This window comes from Pinus tabuliformis, chromosome 1_1 (assembly GCF_031772625.1).
Source record: "Pinus tabuliformis cultivar Carrire ecotype Pingquan chromosome 1_1, CPIR1, whole genome shotgun sequence".
In the NCBI taxonomy this organism is placed as follows: Eukaryota; Viridiplantae; Streptophyta; class Pinopsida; order Pinales; family Pinaceae; genus Pinus; species Pinus tabuliformis.
The window spans coordinates 596,802,342-596,824,564 of NC_142297.1; the positions used below are offsets into that span (position 1 = coordinate 596,802,342).

General features: G+C 35.9%; 1 protein-coding gene across 3 annotated transcripts; it reads left to right on the forward strand.

Annotated features, from left to right (window-relative positions):
- The first annotated feature begins 2,724 nt into the window (after positions 1-2,724).
- On the forward strand, positions 2,725-20,096 carry LOC149214680 (uncharacterized). Of its 3 annotated transcripts, none has more exons than XM_089392370.1 (3): positions 2,725-2,923; positions 14,537-14,806; positions 14,958-16,507. In XM_089392370.1, exons 1-3 carry the CDS (start codon positions 2,840-2,842, stop codon positions 14,991-14,993), a joined length of 390 nt encoding a protein of 129 aa, XP_089248496.1. In that variant the 5' UTR covers positions 2,725-2,839; the 3' UTR covers positions 14,994-16,507. The 3 variants fall into 3 exon arrangements, 2 of the variants coding, with proteins under 2 accessions (XP_089248496.1, XP_089248495.1); XR_016250948.1 differs by having other exon boundaries at positions 2,730-2,923; positions 14,488-14,806; XM_089392369.1 differs by lacking the exons at positions 2,725-2,923; positions 14,958-16,507 and adding exons at positions 3,178-3,379; positions 19,758-20,096 and having other exon boundaries at positions 14,488-14,806.
- The last annotated feature ends 2,127 nt before the right edge of the window (positions 20,097-22,223 follow it).

Below are 22,223 nucleotides of genomic sequence, written 5' to 3' on the forward strand. Positions count from 1 at the left end.
ATCGAGCTATGTTATAAGGTTCCATGGGTAGTATGTTTTCTTTTCAACAGTTTTGCTAAGGTCTTGGTGTGGTATAACACCGAGGATGGTGTTCCCCAAGGGGGAGGGTTCGTAACAACTTTGGTGAAATTCCATGTAATACAAGTTAATAAAGGAAAAATAATAACCATGATAGATGGGACACTTATTCCAAGTTGAATGTTTGGCAAGACATCCTAGTGGGTTTTCATTTGATTGTTTATGGCTAAGGAAATTGGCAAAGGCAATGGCTAAGGCTTTGGAATGACAATATGGCATTTTTGGCACATTTATTTATGAAAATAATGGAAATTAGGAGAAAAGGGAGGTGAAAGGTCACAGGTTGCATCACTAGTACAAAATGGGAGATTAGTGACTACGCGACTAAAAAAGTTAGTCACCACAATTATTTCAAGTGAATTACTATTAAATTTGAGCAATTTTAAGTGACTGAACCAAAAATGACTAACTTAAATGACTAATTTAGTCTAGGGATAAGATATATGACTAGATATTAAGTGACTCAACTAAAAACGACTAACTTAAATGACTAATTTAGTCTAGGACTAAAATATATGACTAGATAATAAGCGACATAATTAAAAATTAAAAATGATTAATGTAAATGACTATTATAGTCCAAGAATAAAAATATGACGAACTAACAAGTGGTATAGACCAGTAGGTTTACATGGGGTTTAGTCCCTGCTTGGTCACAATTTTAAGCATCATGGGGAGGGGCAGAGGAGTGGAAGCCACTTTGGGGGAATTAAACTTCCCAACGGTGTCCAGGCTTGACTAAAGCCTTGCACAATCTTGGTGATAAGCATCCCATTCTGGGTGTACCAGTCTTCTTACAACCAATAAGTAGGCTGACCCCAGCCTAACCGTTACCTAGTTACCAAAAAAAATTAAAAAAAAATGTTTGATTACTTAAAAAACTAGAATATCATCATGCTCAAAAGCATAAGATACATGGAGGTTTATCTATTCTCCTAGACCTTAATGTGCGAAGAAAGGATGAGAGGACAAGAAGGGCTTATCAACAACAAAATTTAAAAATTAATCTGGTACCTGATGTAAATTTTGTTTTTGTTAACAAGTTACTAGAAATTTTATGCATTACTAAATAATTTTGATCCATCTTAGCTTAGATCCATCTTAACTCTAGATTTACTAAATATTTAGAAGGATCAAATCTCTTTTCACTCTAAATAAAATTTATACCTCAAGAAATTAGATCCTTCTTAGCACTTAGTAGATCTTGAGTTAAAAAAGATATAAACTACTATAGAAAAAAAATATTCCCAATTTCAACTATTATAATATGTTTGACATCCAAACTCTTTACCTTTATGACATTATACCTTGTAATATAAAAAAAAATACTATATAATGAAGGTTTCCAATTACATTACATATATATTCATTCTGTTAATTAAACATTTTAAAATATTATTTTAAAATGATTTTTTACAAAATAAAACTTTTTCATATTTAGGCACCATGTAGTTGAAATATGAAATTGAGTCAATGCATAGAGAAAGCATAAGCGTGCTAGCTCTAAAATGTTTATTAATCTTTGGAGCAAGGGGAAAATGAAGATGTAGTGAATTTAACGAGATGTGCCTAGGGTTTTTGCTTCTTTCTGTTGTTGTTTCAGGGTGTTTGGTGAAACTAATGAAAATGCTTTGACCGGATTCAGTGTTGGGGAAACTGCTGTTTTGGTTTTCTTGTGCTTGACATGATCTGTATTTGATCTGGTTTGAATAAATTTGGTACGGAAAATGGTCAAGGATAATTGATGAGCTATAGGTATAATTCGACAAAATTTTCAGGAGGAATGCATCGCATTTAAATCCAGTCCACACATTGAGAGAGGTGATGGCACAGGTGGAGAAATGGCAGATTAGCTCTTGAACACACTTTGTTCGTAGTTAGGTCTTGTTCAGGTACTGTGAAGAATCAAACCATTTCTCCTTCGTTTGTTTTCTTGCACTAAAAATTAATGATATAGGAAAAGGTTTCTATGTTCGAGACTCGGTGTCATGATCATCCTTGTAAATGAATTTACTGCAGCAGTTTTGTCGTCATTTGTTTTATAAATTGAAAATGGTAAAGAATTATTTGGATGTGAAGTAGGGGTATAGACTGACCTCATGGGTGCACTTCCTTTGTGAGGTGACAAAAGGGGGAAATGGAGGACATTGGAAAAGCACATGGCCAGAATAATATTTCTAGAGATCCTGACAGTTTAAAAGTCGAACTTGCAAGATCATAGTGAAAAGTCGTTCTTCCTCAAAGATGGAACAACCCAACATCACAACAAATAAAAAATACATTTGAATGTTTTTGCCTCAACAAGCAAACATTTCACTTATAATAATTTTTCTTTCCAAATATTGAATTCTATAGACCTACACTTTTTAAATTTCTTTGTCTAAACAGAGTTTTAGGTACTATACAAGTGCCATAAACCGTACATTGTTCAATTCTTTGCCTAGTCTAATCTCATAAAGGAGAGTGACTTGCACATTTATCCTAAGGATTTCACCTCCACATCCAATGTTATTTGGTTTTTTTCTTCAACGCAAAATGATTCTTTAAGGTTCAATAGTCTTGGTGGTCATCTCGTTCCTTTGTGGTCTTTGGCTTGAAGGAACCCAGAAGATTTGATAGTTCTCCTTTGTTATGATTTATAATATCTACTTCGAGTTGCATTTACAAGTTTATAATACAAGTTTAGTGTCACTTTCTAACCAATTATCATGAATTCCTGGGAACAGAGTTTGAATGGTTGGGGAGAGGAACAATAGTAATCATGAACACAAATGTTGGGAATGTCGCAATGGAAATTCTTCAGTCACTGATTATATGCAAGGGCACCACTTTAAACTCTAACATGGTAAGTAGAAACAACTTTTGTTTCAATCTTCTATCATCGTTCAATGTCTTCTTTGAATATTGAAAATAGATTGATTATAAAGACCAACTTTACAATAAACAATGAATGTTGAGTTAGACAAATAGCCATTTTTTATGGTTTAACAAGAATATTTTTTTAGTGAATTCTTCCTCTTGCACTCTTTCATTTAATGTTATTTCTAGGATCAAATCTCTAATTATTAATGGGTAGGGAACCTTGTTAGGATTCATGTTTTTTGGCTTATTTTTCTCTGTTAGAAGTTCTTCCCAAAACACACCCCGAGGCACTGCACTAAATAACACATACTTCCATTGATTTATATTCCAGATGTGAGGAATATCTATTCCACAATTTGCATGCAGGGCTTCAATCTGGTTGCATCTCTTTTGAGCATGCCATTTGAACAAGGCAAAGCACAACAAGAATGGAATTCTGGTAAATAATTGAACACTCTGTCAATCTCAATAGTGAATCAAGGCCTTGTTAACTCTATTAGGAATTTTATACACCAGATCCAGCTATCAGTAACACCATTTGAGGGCATCAATGAAGAGTAGTAAGGGGATAACAAACTCCTCCCTGGATTGCGATTCAAATCTACATAGCACTAAAAAACCAGACCTGAATCTTTTCTCTCCATGGAAGAGCAACCCAATGTGATGATAGTCACAAGATGCACAATTGGAGGTATTAACTACATGTTGGCCCTTGGGTTGCTTAGCAGAAATGCTGAATTGTAGCCACGACTCGATCCTTGGCATTGAAAAGCATCTTGTTGTGCACTTGTTGGATGGTGATGAACACTCAGACTAGAGTGTAGCCGACGCAGTGTGGACTGAGATTAACAAATATGGGCACATAGACCTCCTTGCCAATAACATTGGCGTTTAATGTGTCGAGCCCTTTTTCAAGTTTCCATTGGCTCTCCTCCAGTCCACTTTCGGGACTAAGGGCCAACAACTATCAAAAGATCGAAATCAATTTTCTGTAGACCGCATTTTGTAGATATGAAACACCCCACTTTAGCTTTAAATTGAGACTCTAGTTTACTACCCAACCAGGCTCCAATGGGATTAAGTTTTCTCGGTTTGTTGTTTTATATTTTGGACTCTGTTGGGGTTAGCTGGGTTGGAAGTTTTATGCGTTCAATTTCAAACACGAGGAACTAGTGCCAGAAATTGCATCGTAACTAGAAGAATTACATAAATGAACAAACGAGCATTCATTTCAAGCTTGGTTTCCCAGTTAGTTTTGAGGTTTTTATCGATCGTAGAATTGACTTCTCAATAGTTGATGAATTGCGGCGGGGCTGATAAAGTTAGGGGTAGCAATTTTTATCTTTGTTGATTGTTTGCATCATATTAACACTAGATTGCATTAACAAGATTATAGCACCACTGGAACATGTGCTATGTGAAAGGCACTGATATGTGAAGATACAGAAAACAAATCATTGTTCCCTCTCTTACCTAGATTGTAAAGAAATATTGAACAGAATAATATATGTTTGGTTAATAAACATGTTTCCTGCTATAGATATTAGGTGAAATCTACTACATTGATTGGAGCTGTAACAATAGTGATTTTCATGATGATGATCCCAAATCTAGCTCACGTAGTAGTAATGATATAAGCTTTGAGAGGCCAACCATAGATGGGGATTCTGAATGCTCAAATTCTAAGGGAAAATGGTTGCCTAATGCTGAGGGGAGGGTTGCAAACAATGCCTGATTTATTCTTGACAGTCAGAGAGATAAAAGTGTGCTCTACATGCAAAACTTGTTTTCTTAAAGCTACCTCAGTGGCTTCCAAAATGCATACAGTTGATCCCTAGCCAAGGACACGAATTGTACGATGTTGAAAATCAAGTGCTTGTGTTCCATAACAATCCAACCAAATGCTTGGAGTAGTAATGACTCTAGGTCCCTTTTCCAAAGAGCTCCCAATCATCATTCTTTTAACATGAAAACAAATGATTTCCCTTAAAGAGACATGGGTGCCCCATACTCAAGGTATGGTCCAATACTAATGAATACAAAAAGGGAATATCTTAACAAATAGCTTCACCTCCAGGCTTTTTGCTGCCAAGAAAAATACCCAGAATGGACCTTTTCCTATTGCAATGAGTCTCTTTACAAATTTCCATTCACTTCTTCGGGAAGAGCTAATCAAACATATTTAACAATCACAAATAATGGTTTCCCTTGGAATATGTGCAAGAAATTCAGAGACTGTCTACAAAAGACTATTACAGAATGAATCTAGAGTGAGGACAAGTGGCTATCATGAGTCATGGCTACTCAGAGATGGGTCTGTTGATGCTCAGTACTTTAATATTCTCCTTATTTATCCTAGAAATCTACAACCCTTTTTTTTTTATTGAGGGCATACGATTTTGTACAAGATTGGGCTGCTTGCAGAGGCTTAGCCTTACCCTACATCGTTGGATTTCTTGTCCTCTTATATAAACAGGGGAAGGAGAGGGACCTCTTATACATTGTTTTGACCATATTATCTTAGAGATGGGTAGCACATTGGACCTGCTCCTTCTCTTGACACTCTTCATCACCTTATCTCCATGTCCTGGAGTACTAGGTCTTAAAGTAGTGCACAATTATACTAGGGATAATATTTGATCTAAAGGAGGTAAGAAAACTTGTGATTGTGACAAACCCTAAAGGATCAGAAAGCATTGTTATTTTAACTCATGTGAGAGAAGACACTACATTAGAGGTGAGGAAACATCTTGAACACTTATGGAAGACCCCCCTAAAAAAAAGCCAAAGGGTGATGGTGTGTTACAAGTGGTATCAGAGCTCCTAGGTTCAATGCTCGGACCTAATGGGCTCTATTGAAAAATTGAGTATGATTACATTTCATTGGTGTTATGTTATCTTAGCCTCTATAGGGTTTTGTATGGAGAACATCATAGTGCACAGGAATGTGAATAAATTTTTGGATCTGTGTATATTTATAACAGTAGCTTGAGAGATATAGCTTTGATAAAAGTTTCTAAGCTTTGGGAAACTCCATTGTCCTTTGAAATATTATCACTTTGTTGGGGAATAGGTTTCTCAGTTATTCTGTGTATTATTTCATTCTTCAAAATCTAGGGAAGTAATCTTAGACCAACCTACATATGTCAGGGAAAATCTCCTCTTGGCTTGCAAAGCTACAAGAAAGAGCAGATGAATGACCCATAGTTACTATTCAACAATCCATCACTCCACTAACTTATGTAAACCTTGTAAACAACAAAGTTGAAGGAGTGTAGATCTTGCAGTTGTTCTGTATCCATTATGGTTATGTATGACAAAGTTAATCTAGGTGATCTCATCCCGTTTGACTGACTCATCATCCATCCGTTCGGTAGAATGTTGTGTGTGAGGATATACATGCATCACTAAAGATTGTTTTCCTTTGTTGCACAATGCGCAATAAAGGTTCTGCTCCATTTTTCTTAAGTTTATGCTTCAACTCTGTAGAAAAGTCTAGATTTCAGGGTACCATTTTCATAGATCTTAATATTGGTGTACTTGAGTGGAGATTTGGGCTATTTATCCACTAGAGTAGTAAGTTAGGTTATAGTTTCTATTGTCGTTGAAAACTTCTGGTAAACTGTGTATTTTAAAGTTTCTATTGTGTCAACTGAGCTTTAGAATTTAAAGTTCTTATGAAAGCTGCCTTGAAATCAACAGCCTTTGGGAAAGGGTCAAACTTATATTTATCTAAGATCTCAAAAAAAATAGAGGGAGTTGTTCCATCAAAGTCATGTGGCACTTTCATCCAATCCTAATTACATAGACGGTGATGGGAGGACTTTCCCTCGATAGGAGACTTGGTGTATGGCTTATGGCATAACCAACTATTGATTTCTCACTACTAAATCAACATCCCATTGGCAAGTAAACCTGTATAGGAATGCCCCTTTTTCCTTTCTCATTTTTAGTGGACTGTAAAGTAGTAGGGCACCATAACCTCCTGTCAAATTTTGGGCAAAGTATTACAACGAAGTTGGCATAATGGATATGTTTTATAGTAATAGTTGCATCTGATCTTTTCAACAAAGTTGAATCAAATTGACAAACAAGACCATGGACAAAGAAAAGAAATCAACATAAATTTTGGGCCAATAAGTGTATATCTCTGTATTAATGAGTAGGAATAGGTGGCTGGACTCAGATTTTATTTTCTTTCGCATCCATAAATAGGGAGAACACTATTGATAGCACACTATCAAATTCAGAGAACTGTTTGGGCTAATAAGTAGTTGTGGCTCACATAGGACTTGCACCTGCCCATTCCACTTGCTCCACATTATCATGGGTCCACGGTAACATGCAGTAGCAAGCCTAACAGGGTTTGAAACTGGTCATCAACTATAGAAGAACCCGGATGAAATTTTTTAGCTATTGCATTTTCCGAAGGCAGGTAAGGAGGCAAAGAAAGTAAGGGTGGTTGAGCTTTGAAGGGTCCTTGACTTTAGCAACGTGTTAGTTTGCCTATAGATCAGAAGGCATTCTACTTTAGGATCCAATGCATCATATCCAACAGGTTATGTTCACTTGGTTACTGTGCTGTAGTGTTTTCTATGGATGGTTGAAGTGAATTAATTATGCACACTAGAGTAGGCACATTACTTTTGTAGGAATCTTATGGCTAATGCATACATACATGCTCAGATCCATTCTATCTTGAGTGAGGTGTTGTTGCAAACTTTGACATAGTCATATTTAGAATGTCTTTGAGTTTAGTTAGGCACTGGAATTCCATTTTTAGAAGTGTCGTTTCAGTTCTTTTTCAGCCTTTTGGGCATTGTTTCCATCTCTAGGAAAAGTGCATGGAAGAGAATGTAGTTAGATTTAGATTAGGGCACACTTTCCTAGGTAAGGAAGCACTCTATTATGGGTAATCTTCTCTTGCAAGTTGGGTGCACTCTTTCCAGGTATCTAGAGTTAGTGTTTTTGCATCTTGTAGAGAAGACGCACCACAACAATGATGGAATTTCCTTGTAAACCAGAGCCTTATTTATCTATAAAAGAATGACAGGGTGTTTCACTAGAGTAGTGAAACAGTGAGGGTTATGAAAAATTGCTTTAAAATTCTTTTTTGCAAGTAATGGAAAATTATGTGATTGAGTTCCTGCACATTTTGTTTGTTGTCCATTATTCCCAGAACAATATTTTACAGATTTAGTTCTCTACTGTGTTCTAATTTTTCGTATTATGTGGTGTCTATACCTTTGAATATACAAATCAGAATCTTGAGTTTATACAATCTACTATTTTGAGAACTGTATAGATGGTTTTCAGATTTGTAGCTCTATAGTTTGGTTCATAGAATTAAAAATTTGTGTATTATATATTCAAATTTAATAAAATGGAGGGATGTGTATGAGAATTAACAGGGAAGTTGAGTTGTAATTTGAATTAGGAACAACAGTCTGGAATGGTTGTGCAGTAATTGTTTCCAAATGATTCAAAGACAATTGTGTTCACAACTCATGAATTTTACTTGCAGAAAATCCCAGTTGTGTTCTCATGATCCATTATATCTCTTATACATGTCCAAGTCACTTATCTAATTTTCTTTTTTATTGGAAACAAAACCAAATTATTGACCTTACAACCTGTGCTTTCAATAGATTTTGTAACGTGGATTATATTAACATTATAGTCAACAATTAAAGAACCAGCCATGCAAGTAAATAACATTATAGTATTATACATAACACCATTAGAAAAACTCTATAAATATCCATTCGGGGTACATGTATAGCAAGTTAGAAACTAATCAATTCGATAAAAAATTGTTTGGTTAGAGCTAAATGGATCCATTTCCCAATTAGAGCATGACAATTAGAATTTTGGAGTCAACTTGTAGGAAAGCATATATAGTACTATCGATGAGTATTCGAAGGCAAAATGCAATAGGAAGGGCTTAGTCCACTCCTTACAACCTTCCAAAATACTAAAGTGCTTAATTTTCAATTGCTAGATACTTACAGGATAAAGTGGAACACTAGTAAAATGGGATACTGCAGGCAAATAAGATAAGATAAGATATTTATATTTATGTCCAACTAATGACCACAAAGTAGGTCAAAGGGATTGTTGAGTACAATGATGTCCATACAATGCGGGAGAACCAAACAGTCTCCTATAAAAAATACAATGCATGAATTTAAAATGTACAATGGAGGAACATAAAAGATATAATGTATGGAATGCCCTGACGGAGAAGATCCAGAGGCTAATGGGTCTGAGGATGAGACCCATCTCTCCTAACATCCAAGGTTGACTGAAGAACACTGAAAAAAGCTCCACAAAGTTTGTTGACCCGATGAAGGGCCAGTGGGAGGTGCAGACTGTCCACTAAATTGTTGTTTGGGGAAGTTCGCACACTACTGAGGTCTGGAGGACCTAGTCTGTCTCCCAGGGACTGGTCTGAGACGATTTTTTTGTTGAGATCTCATGTGGTGGGGTGAATTTGGATATGAAATGGTATCAAGCATTCTCGTTGTGCCCTTGTCTGAAGGTAGTACCCTGAAAAATGCGTGATCCTCTATGTGGGTTCTGGTATGATGGGAAGCTAAAGAATATGTGCTTAGAACTTGAGAGCCTATGATCCATACCAAAATGTGCAAAAAAGTGGACAAGTTTGCCATATTTTCTTACTTCTTGAGATGGTCTTATTTCTCTGCCTTCTATTCTTCTATTGGTCCCTTGATCCACAATATAAGAGTATATTTTATAGAATTTTATCTTGACTATTTTTTATTTATTGTATTTTTTAAGGGTGCAAGTTCCTTTTTGATATTGTATATTAATCCAATGGTGATAAAAAATACATGTGTGTCTACTACTCTTGTACTAGGGAAACTAAACAAGTCTTTTGGTCCAAGAGAACATAGCTTCCGAAATTTTGTTATAGCTGAACTTTGATTTATTTAATTTAGATGCTAAACTAAAATAAATAGCTTCCAAATTGTTCTCATAACCAGAGTTTGTTCTATCCATTATAACTATACTAGTTTAGATATCATTTATACTATGAAATAGAAGTATATCAAAAAAAGAAAATACTGTGCATGCCTAATCATATATTGTGACATCACTAGCATTCATTGGTTTATCCTCTTCTCGAGACTTTTTAAGCCTCGATTAGCTACTTATTTTTTGAGTTGAGTGACCTTGTTGTCCAAATTCTACACCTGTAGCTGTATGGAATCTATAGACATCAAAATCTCTTGTTGCAGTTTGATCCTTTCAACTAGGACCTTACACATCATTATTTTTATTTGTCAGTATATGTCAACTGCTTACATGTATATGTTAAACATTGCCTCTGCTAGTTCCTATATATGGAATACAGTTCCAATGACCTTATCATCCTCTAAAAATATCTACGTTGGCCTCCTATATATGTTTATCTCCCTCTGATCTATTTGAGCACTGCTACCTTGACTTTGGTACAACTTATCATTATCAATCTATGTAATGCATGCCCAAACTTGAACCTGCTCAATTCCATCTGTCCTCGCCACTTAATGCCATTTATTAGGGATTGTGGTCATGCTTCATCTGTCCTGGGGTAGTCTAGATGGCACTCCATTTGGTGATAGTTTTATCTTGACTTTGAGATGATATTTGTCTAACGTTGTTCAGGTGGCATAGAACTTGCCTCATTGAATCATCAATTGTCTATGGATCTCATGCAATGGTTTCTCATTTTTGTCCAGTTGGGACATCTCAGCTTTTGACATAGAGCTGGAGCTGTTGGGACATCTCAATGTATGACTTAATGCTAGAGCTATTATGTTGAGGACTTGGAGGGTTCTTGTTATGGCCTTGGGAGGCCTCAGGTGCACCATTTCGATAATTAGTGTTTTGCTAAACCATGTAGGCAAAGACAATGAAAGGATGTCTGGATAATCTATTTCTTTGTCCTTTCATGATTGTTTTAAAATGGCTCTCCAGTATTCTTTTCTAATCTGAAGGAGTTTGGGTGATGTGATTAGATGGGCATTTGCAGTGAGCCTTCAGCATGAGAGATAAACCAAATCTAAGACTTGTGTTGTTGTTGTAATGGGGGAATGAATTTTCCATGATTTCCTTCTCAGTGAAATGGTTGGCGCAAAATGTTCTTTTTTCAAGTGAGGTTCAGTAAGATCCTAGGGATCCATCTGGAACTCAAACTTGGCACCCAAACTTGCCTTAAGGATATATATGCTAATGTTATCATAAAGAGTTGTAGATAGTGTGGTCCTTTGCTATCTGAAGTGTTGATTCATAATATTATTGCTGCCTATTGTCTCTTGTACCTCATCCGTGTCCCGCTTATAATATTTTTTCAATCTGGAGCCCTATTGGCTGGAGTTTCAAAATTCAAAGGATCACTCTACCCAACGTCGTGTCTTGAAAGTGATCTTTATACCTTCAGGACACACGGATCTGAGCATTGAAGATATTTACATTTTTGTACTTGAATTATTTGAATGTACTCATTTATTGTTGGTTCCACCTCACCTTTGAATATAACTGTCATAATATCACCTATAGCAATATGGAGCTTCCTTTTCTAGTCCTCTCTGCCTGTTTGGTAGTTAGTTTCTGATTCTAGGAGTCCTTTCCCTTAGATTGAATATCCATATTTCTTAACCAATTTTCTGATTACCTAACAAATTATCCTGCTTCATTTTGATCTCAACAAACTCATATGAGCCCATTAGAATTTCTGAGGATGTAGAGTGCAAATGCACTGATTAGAGAAGAAAGTGTAGAAGATATTTCTTGAAACATGGGACAGTTAATTGCAGAAGAAGAGAAGGAAATGGGAGGTGTAATATGACAGCCATATTGTGATTGCATTCGTGTAGCAGGAAGGGCATTACTCTTCCTCTGCATTGTACTATCAAAATGAACTTTTACTATTGTCCAAATATCATCAAACTATTGGCTTGCATTAGCAATCCTAAATCCAAATATTGATGGTGCTCTTTTTGACAGGAACATATGCAAATGTTTCATTATGTAGTGGAGCTTTTGTCTATGCAAGGGCTCAGTTTGTTGTTTTTTTTAGCTTGCGAGCTTCAAAGGCCCTTTTCCCTGGAATGATCAATTCAATATTCACTGTTCAGGGTGCCCATGGCCTTTTTTGATACCACGCCTATGGGAAGAGTTCTAATCCGGGTGGGAAAATATTCCCCTGGATGTTTATGTTCAACCAATTTCAAATTTACGGCTTGAAACATTTTACTTGATTTTAACCAAAAGCATTATTGTTTTTGTAGGCATATTCAGAGATGTGTTTGATAGATGTAGGCACACAACCAACTATAGAAAATTCAGACAAAAGCACCTTTCTAGCACACATGGCAATCAAATGTCTAATTGAAATGCTTGTTAAGGCACTGAATGAAGTACGCGCTCTTGATTATTCAAAAATGCCTATTGAAAATAAGAGATTGAAAATGGATTGCATCTCTACTGTGGTAAAACTTAGTTATGAAGACTACCTACAACAGAGACTTTTACAAGGCTAAAAACAAAGAAATGTGTAGTCTAGATTTAATGACGAAAATTGCCCAAATGAAAGATGGTTGAAGGCTTACAAACGAAAATATTTACTTTGTCAAATTTATGTCAACCGAAGAAAACCTTGAAGTATCTTTATCAAAGGGTGGTCTTGAATTTCCATGGTGTGATGGGCTAGACCTGTTTGTTATTATTTTGGAGCTGACCTTTTTGTCATTATTCTACAGCCAACTTCTTTGGTCATTATGTGGGGCTGACCTATGCATACTTAGAATAATACATATTTATATATACTGGTGGAAGCTGCCATAGGTATTATTCTTTGAATGAGTACAATGATGTTCCTATTGTAGATTTCTAACAGGTTGGTTGCAGTGCCTAGAATAGTTTTGTCTTATCTCCAGTGAATTAACCTATGCATGGTGTGATATTTCTAGCAAAGGGTGGATCATGCATTTAATGAAATAAAAATAAATGCTTAGTTAGGTGTGGAGTTGTTGTTTTAGTACTTAGGAGGTGCAGGGCAGGATATATGTAGGGATATACATGTACCCAAACACAACATTCAACTATAAATAGCGGGATGTGGTTACCTTGTTTGGAAAGAGGAACAACCCATAACTAATCAGTAACATTTGGTGAAGTAATCATGAAACTTAACAAGCAATGAAAACACTATATTGAGGATGACTTATGCAAGATGTTGCGAGATGATGTTGCATTACAACTCATTTTTCTAGAGCCATGCATGTGTTTTCAGTTAAATTTCTAATTCACGTGGGGAGGAAGGTGTATCTTCTACTCATTAACATATATGTACATGCATTATATGAACAAGCAATTTTCTGGGCAGTCTAAGTGGTAGTAAATCATGTGTTTTGGGGCAACATGAAATTGTAAATACACAACTCTCATTTGGGATTAATCCTTATGTCATTACCTTTCATTCTTAATAAAGTATTTTACCTGATGGCACCTGTCAAGTGTTTCACTCTCTTGTACTTGTGTTTATTTCTGTCTATCTTTGTTGTTCTTGGGCTCACTCTCTCTTTAAGGATGCATCCATCTTGGCAATTTCTCTTCAAGAGTTGTGCTGCCCAAGTGCTAGTGTATGTTCCTCTTTATTATGGAATTTGGATTTTGTGTTGGTTCTGATCTATTATTTTTCTATCTCTTGTGAATATCAACAAATTTTCTTTGATCTAATTTCAGTATTTAACATTTTTATGTAGAATTTTACATCTTTAATTCCTCGTGTGCGTAATTTTTATTTATTTATTTTCCAGGTAATACATCCTAGGTAAAACCTTGAGGCACTTACCCTCATTCCAAGGATATACATACATACATACGTACACACACACACACACACACACACATATATATTCTTGGTAATATATCCTAGGCAAAACCTGGGGGCACTTACCCTCATTCCTAACATGGTCGGCAGGGTAATCCCTATGTTTCTTAGAAACCAAAGCCAGGTCAACAACAAGGCTCAAAGTTGTTACAACAATACATATTATGAACTCAACAGGTCACTTACGGGAATAAAAAGTGGGGGGAATGATAATTTTCCATCGCAACAACTTGGGCTAGACTCAATTGACAATTAGTAATATGAGAGAGAGAGAGAGAGAGAGCCCTCTTCGCCCTTGGAAACTAGGGGTAACTACTAGATGTGTCCAAAAGTTGTCAACCCAGCTCCCCATCATCAGAACTTGGTGTAACATAGGGATCATTTACGTCATGCTTAACAAGGCTTGTTGTTGGATGCCACTTGCAATTTTTGTTATCTGAAATTTGTTTAATTTAACTTGCATCAGGAAAAAATATTGGTTGTCAATGCCATTTAACATTAGTTAAGGAAAGAATTCTAATTTCATTCCCGCATTATTTGAATGTTTTTTTTCTTACTCTATTTCTTATGATGAAGTGCTCTATTGTGAAGCTTGATATTTATTTTAACAATTCGTGCTTTGACCTTGACATTTATGGAAATTACAGGGGTGAGAGATCTCTGTGTGGACTACTTTCACTTGTACAACCACCTCAGGAAATTGATATAATAGGAAATAGAATGGTGTCTAGAAGCTGGCGAAATTATGAGGAAGAAGAATACTTATGGGAAGATATGAGCCCAAGATTGGAAAATCATGGAAGAGGAAGTGATAACTCAAGGAAAGATGATTTTTTTCCTGGTGACCCAAAGAAGTGGTCAAGCTTAGAGAGAGAGACTCCTAACAGTGATTGGCGTATGCATGAACCGTTGTCTCATGTGGATAGACATATTATGAGTGAGAAGGAGAGACAACCTCCTAGAAGGGTATGCTTCCTTTCTCCCTGCTCTCTTTTTTGATCTAATTAGTTTGATGACAAATTATTACCCATTTTCTTTTTTCATTGTTGCTTTTTTAGTGTTTTCCTTAACATGTAAAGATAAAGGATTTATGATAATGATATTTTTCTTAATGTAGGAGTCTAAAGAGAACCATCCATCTTCTCTTCTGTAATCAGGGATTTTGTCTTGAAATATCAGAGATACTTCCACTGAGACATCATCTTTGCTGCAAAGTAGTCAAGATCCATTAGAACATCGACCTGTAATGGGTCAGCCTCCTCACCAGTCACATCAAAATAATAGCCCAACTTCACAATCAAGGTTGAGAATACTTCAAGTTTTTGTTCCTGGGGACAACAATTCAAGTTCGATCTGCATTGAATCGATAACCATTCTTTGTTGTCAGAAACTAGAGTTTTTCAAATTAATCAGGAAGTAGTTTAGCTTCCATTGGGTATGGATAATGCTGGTCCTATTTCCCCATTCCTACTTCAGGACGAAATATGTTGAAATCTTGGCAGACTAAGGAATCAAAACCAGATTGCATGATCATAGCTTTGGTAAGGCCTTGCGCAGGAGGGAATTTTTTTTAATGAATCATAATTTTCTTGAAATTGTAAAAGTTTAGCTTATCTTTCTGTTTCTCAAAGTGTGAAGTATTGATATTCTGCAAGGATTTTGTAATTTTCATTAATATTTTAAAGATTCTGTCTTTTTTATAGAAAAGTGCAGGCAAAATAATTTGATACTATAGAAATTTGGGCCAATATTTGTTTTGAAATGGCTAATTTTTTGGGATGAATTTGTAAAAGCTAGCCAAATGGTGAATATTAACCCCTAAAATTTTCTCAAGGAAGTCAATCCAATAAGGTCATGATTAACCCTTTCTAATGGAGGGTCAATCTTTAAGTCAGTTAAGGACCTGGTTGTGTTAGTGTTATTGAGTTGAGTTGGTCCTTTCAAGCAGGTGGTAAGGTCTTAACTCCGTCTTACTAGGGGTTTGGTTGTTTATTTCAGATGGCTTTGAAGATCCTAACCCGATGTTACTAGGTTGAACCCTTTGCCGCAGTATCTCAAGCAGTGAATACCTTTTTAGGACCTTATTAGTTCAATGTGAAGAGGAAGTAAAACTTAAGGTTTTAGGAGAAGTGAGGGTGTATCTTCTACAGTCACTTTCTCGACCTTTCCTGATTTGGGAGATGAGTCTTTTGACTCTCCCTTTATCTACCATAGATGCGTAGGTTTTTGAAAGAAGGAAAGATCATGGCTAACTTAGAAATACTTTGAGCCTGAAATTTTAGTAGAAGAACATGCCCATATCCTAGGTTAGAAATACCCCAGGAAGCACACTTCTTGGGGTTCAACTAGTTGAAATACTGGCCCAAGTTTTGAAAGTGTCATGGCTCACCAATCTAGGCAGTTTCCTTCTAAGATTGGTTCATTGTTCATAAGTGGTCAAAATCCTTTTTATAAGTGCACAAATTCCATGTTGTAGTATGGATTCCTGTGCAGGGTTGTTGAATAGTCATGATGAGGGTGTATCTGAGGAGAATGAGGGTGCAATTCACTAAGTTGTATGGCATATTGCACTGCAGTTATGTAGGAGAAAGATTGAGAGGGCACATGCATGCCTCCAGCATGCATGCATCAGTCTCATCCACTTCCAGTTTTATAATTACTGTGCCAGATTTAGCATTAGCATTCCAATTTTATAATAAATGTTTTTCTTCTTTTGGAGTTTTACTTCCAGATTTAGAAATATGTTTTTCAATGAGATTTTTTTTTTGAAAGTTAGCTCAAGCACATGAGCTAGAGAAACTTCCAGTTAAAGGAGGGCACACTTCCCTAGATAGAATTAGGTTGGGGTTTTAATTTTGGTGCCGAAAGGAATGGGCTACTTTTGTCTCCTCATCTAGCCTTCCTCCTATATAAAGAAGGCGGGGTGGAGGTGAATATTTTTGCAAATTTTGTGAGTGTGAGATTGAGTTATGTGCTAGTGACTAGCAGGGTATTTTTTGAGCTTTATTAGTGTACTGGTTTTCTAGATTTAATGAAAGGTAGGTTGCAGGTTGGTCTTATATTTTTAGTATGATGTGTTAGGAGTTTAGTGTATTCAAAATTGATAGTTTTGATGGTCTGAAATTTTTCTGCTTTAGCTGTTATGTTTTTCAAAGTGAAAAATATCCCTGCCATTCTCTAAATTTTGTTTTTCATGGTATTAGAAAATATCTAAGTCAGCAGGTATAAAAATTCCATTAGGAATGGTACCAAAATATTGGGCAAATTTTGGATCTTCCCTTGGCTCTGATACCCTGAGCTTTGAATTCCTGTCACCTGTGACACCATCATCGAACAATGTTTCATTCTCACAAAGGAAACAATCACAAAGACTTGCTTCTCTGTCTCCTATCACCACATGCCAATTTCTTAATGAATCATAATTTTCTCATAAGTGTATAAAGTTTAGCTTATCTTTATGTTTCTAAAAGTGTGAAGTATTGATATTTGGCAAGGATTTTGTAATTTTCATTAATATTTTAAAGATTCTATCTATTTTATTGAAAAATGTTGGCAAAATAATTTGATATTATAGACATTTGGGCCAATATTTGTTTTGAATTGGAAAATTTTTTGGGATGAATTTGTAAAAGCTAGCCAAATGGTGAATATTAACCCCTGAAATATTCTCAGGGAAGTCAATCCAATAAGGTCATGATTACCCTTTCTAATGGAGTGTCAATCTTTGAGTCAGTTAAGGCCTTGGTTGTGCCAGTCTTATTGAGTTGAGTTGATCCTTTCAAGCAGGTGGTAAGGTCTTAACTTCGTCTTACTAGGGGTTTGGTTGTTTATTTCAGATGGATTTGAAGATCCTAACCCGATGTTACTGGGTTGAACCCTTTGCAGCAGTAGCTCAAGCAGTGAAGACCTTTTTAGGACCATATTAGTTCGATGTGAAGAGGAAGTAAAACTTAAGGTTTTAGGAGAAGTGAGGGTGTATCGTCTGCAGTCCTTTTCTCGACCTTTCCTGATATGGGAGATGAGTCTTTTGACTCTCCCTTTATCTACCATAGATGCGTAGATTTTTGAAAGAAGGAAAGATCATGACTGACTTAGAAATACATTGAGCTTGAAATTTCAGTAGAAGAATATTCCCCTAGATTAGAAATAATACTTTGAACCTGAAATTTCACTAGAAGAACATGCCTATATCCTAGGTTAGAAATACCCCAGGAAGCACACTTCTTGGGGTTCAACTAGTTGAAATACTGGCCCAAATTTTGAAAGTGTCATGGGCCACCAAACTAGGCAGTTTCCTTCTAAGATTGGATTGTTCATAAGCGGTCAAAATCCTTTTTATAAGTGCACAAATTCCGTGTTGTAGTATGGATTCCTATTCAATGTTGTTGTACAATCATGATGAGGGTGTAAATGAGGAGTATGAGGGTGCAATTCACTAAGTTTTCTGGCATAATGCGCTGTAGATATGTAGGAGAAAGATTGAGAGGGCACATGCATGCCTCCGGCATGCATGCATTAGTCTCATCCACTTCTAGTTTTATAATTACTGTGCCAAACTTAGCATTCCAATTTTATAAGAGATGCTTTTATTCTTTTGGAGTTTGACTTCCAGATTTAGAAATAGGCCTTTCAATGAGCTTTTTTTAAAAGTTAGCTCAAGCGTATGAGCTAGAGAAACTTCTAGTTAAAGGAGAGCACACTTCCCTAGATAGAATTAGGTTGGGGTTTTACTTTTTGAGCCCACAGGGATGGGCTACTTTTGTCTCCTCGTCTAGCCTTCCTTATGTGTAAAGAAGGTGGAGTGGAGGTGAATATTTTTGCAAATTTTGTGAGTGTGAGATTGAATTATGTGCTAGTGAATAGCAAGGTATTTTTGAGCTTTAGTAGTGTATTGGTTTTCTAGATTTAATGAATGGTAGGTTGCACGTTTGAGAGTTCAACTTTGTACTTTCTGTCCTATGTTTTGAGTATGATGTGTTAGGAGTTTAATGTATTCAAAATTGATAGTTTTGATAGTCTGAAGGTTTTTCTGTCATAGTCACTTACCTCAGAGGATTTGTTTTAACATCCATAGGGGTTTGAACATCAGTCTTCTCACTTTGAATATTTTTTGAGACCTTTTTCAGCCTCTAGGACATCATTTCATTTCCATATTTCATTACTTTCCAACTTTGATCATTGCAGGCGTTTTTCAACAATATTTTTGAGGATTTATACATATGATTTTGGCATTGGATCTGATATACCAACCCTGTTTTATTGGCAGAAATTGACCAAACTTTTAGAAGGCTTTCTATCGTAATTTTAAGGCAAACAATTGTCAGGTTTTGAAGTTGGGTTTACATTGTAATTTCTTAGAGGAAACTACACTATTTTTTTACACTTACTGTGAGCCTAAAGACCCATTATTTTACCTATTGTGAGAGGCCTCTAAGGTCTGAGGTCACTTGATTATTTGCAAAAATATTCTAAAGTATTTCAAGCCTTGAAAACTTAACATTTAATTAAAATTTAACTCAAGTCTGAGTTCATCTCTGGAGTTGGTAGCAGGTTCTCTCCTGGGTGTCTCTAGCTTGTTTCATCCCTGGCTGTGAGAGTCTCTAGATCACTGATATAAAGATATTTTGCAAAGATCTAATATCTGTTTTGTAGGAATAATAATCATTGACATTTTGAGCATCTTGTAAGGCTGATATTCAACATATTTAACAAAAGAAAGTTGCACTAGAATGATCTCTGCTATGAATGTCATCACTTTGTTGAAAGATAAAAAGCAGTTGAGGTCACATCCTTGGAGAAATTCTGAGCTATATTAAAGAGGATACAATATACCTGCTGACCTAAACACAATTTTCTTTGAGGGAATCTTTATTATCCAGTGTGAATTTATTTAGCTACTAATCTTTGGTTGTTGTAGGAAGTTCTTCACTGGTTTCAAGCCATCACTCTTGTAGAGATTCATTACTCATTCTTGAGCTGGGATTTCAGATTTTCAAAGGCTCTTGTCTCCTAAACAGTGAGCAAGCTTGGTTGTCAAATCATCTCTATTTGGAGAGTGTGAGCTAAGGAGGATCTGATCTACTCTTTTGAAGTGTTTTTCAAACTGTAATCATAGGTGGACCTATTTGATTCTTGAGGAGACCTTTGTAAAGATACCTCTTATTGTAAAGCTCATTGGGAGAAGAAGAGCATTTCGGTCTGTCAAAAGGATTCTTTTTCTTTGTAATTCTCATTAATAAAAAGTAATTTTTTCATCTTGGGGAGCTTGGTGTTGAACAAAAGTGTAACTAGGTTCCATATTTGTAAATTTAATTTTGATCTTTGTACTTGACAAGAAAAAGAAAGATTATTTTTGTATATTATTCGAACGAGTTTCTTCCTCATTCATATGTCTAGGAAAGTCAAAGGATCAAAGTCATGTTAAATATCTCTTCTTGAGCATGAATATGGGTCAACCTAGTGTCAAGTAGCCCTCCAAGACAAGCACTGTCCTCCAGTGAAGAAGACTACAAGCAAAACGATGAAGAGAACAATTAAGTCGGCCTCAAAATGAATATTATCATGAAGTCAACTCACATATGGAGACACATCTCTTTGGTGGACTTGTCAGCTCAAATACAGGGGAAAACCACCATATATACCCAGTCAGGGTCTGCACAAAAAAAGAGAAGACATAATTTTAGATTCCTCTATAACTTCGGAGGTGCAGGAAGGTACAATCTCGGTGATGATTACAGTCAAGAATCTTAGACAGGTCTACAATATCATATGGTTACAAGAAGGTACAGAATCTCGGTGATAAGTACAGTGATCTTACTGCAATCTTGGCCTAGTTACAGGGTCATTGTAATACAATCTTGGTATAGTTGCAGTTGACCTCGGTGCAAGGAGAACATGGCTAAAATCTCAGTGAAAATCATAGTACAGAAAAAGATGCAATCATAATCTCGGCATTACTGATAGAGAAAGGATCTCAATGTATTATATATATCCTAGACACAGCATGTCCTCAACATTTCTGTGAGCATGATAACAGTCATGATCCTAACAAAGATGAAGGTTTTGGTATAGCTATATATATACCTCTAAGTGGAGATCTCATTGATGTTATAATATTCTCGGTGAAGGAAAAGCAGTGGCACATCAAGTTCTCAATGAAGGTGTAGCATTGGCACAATAATGATGAAGGTCTAAATGAAGAAGCAGTCATGGTGCATCAGTGATCTAGATAAAGGAGCAGTCATGGTATAGTAATGATGATGATGATCTCATCAGTGACAAGGAAGAGGATTGGTGTATTGGTCTTGGAGTGGCCTAGTAGATCCAGGGCCATCTTCTTGGTATTTGTCAAGTGGAATCTCAATAAGAAGAATTTTTTGCCAGTTTTCCTCTCCAAGAGGGAGAGGTTTTGGCCCTGGCATAATGCCAACATATTGTGTTCTTGTTTCTTTGTTTTGATAGCTATTAGATGAACTAAAGAAGATACACTCTAATAATAATAAGTGAATATTGGAATAAGAATAAAATTGAAAACACCTCACAAATAGTTATCATGCTAAGAAGAATCACACACTCTCTCCATCTTAAATTTTGAGTTTAGTCTAGATCCCTCAAACTATTTATTGCTAGTTTAGTGTATTCAAAATTGATAGTTTTGATAGTGATGATATTTTTCTTGTAAATTTTGACAAAGTCTAGCAATACCATATATATGATTTTCTTTTTCTCATTTTCTTCTAAAGTGTGCTTAGATCATGAAGAAACTGGTTGTCCATGGGAATGAATATGTTTATGGGAATGAAGATTTCTGGTTAGGAATCTTGTCTTTCATGAACTATTTTGGCTTTTACAAATGCATTTCTTCTTTCTTTCTGTATATTATGCCTTCAAATGTACTTGACGTTACATAACATGTCTAACAACATATGATGTTATTGGTAAGAGTCATCATTAACATGGAGGATTCGAGTTAGGATTTATTTTTCTTTGGAATTGACGTCAACTTTTCAAGAAACATGACATCCTCCATAGATCCTTCATTTCCATCAACAATGTGGCTAGCACCATTTTTTATTACATGTGGACATACATGTTCTAACATTTTGGTTGCTTCAACAACATAAACTTTCCTTGCACCAGCTTGTGCATACTAGATTACCAAATTACCACTTCCTACGCCTATATCTAAAACAATCTTGCCTTCATAGTGGTGCTTGTTCTCAAATATAGTTGTTTAATAAGCATACATCCTCACATGTCACATTTGAGAAAAGAGTTGTAGGGAATCTCCACAATTCCCTCACTGCCCATGTCTTTCCTCGTACCAAATCACTAACATTCGTGCATAGCCTTTACTAAATAGCAGAGCTTTTTTCTCTTAGAA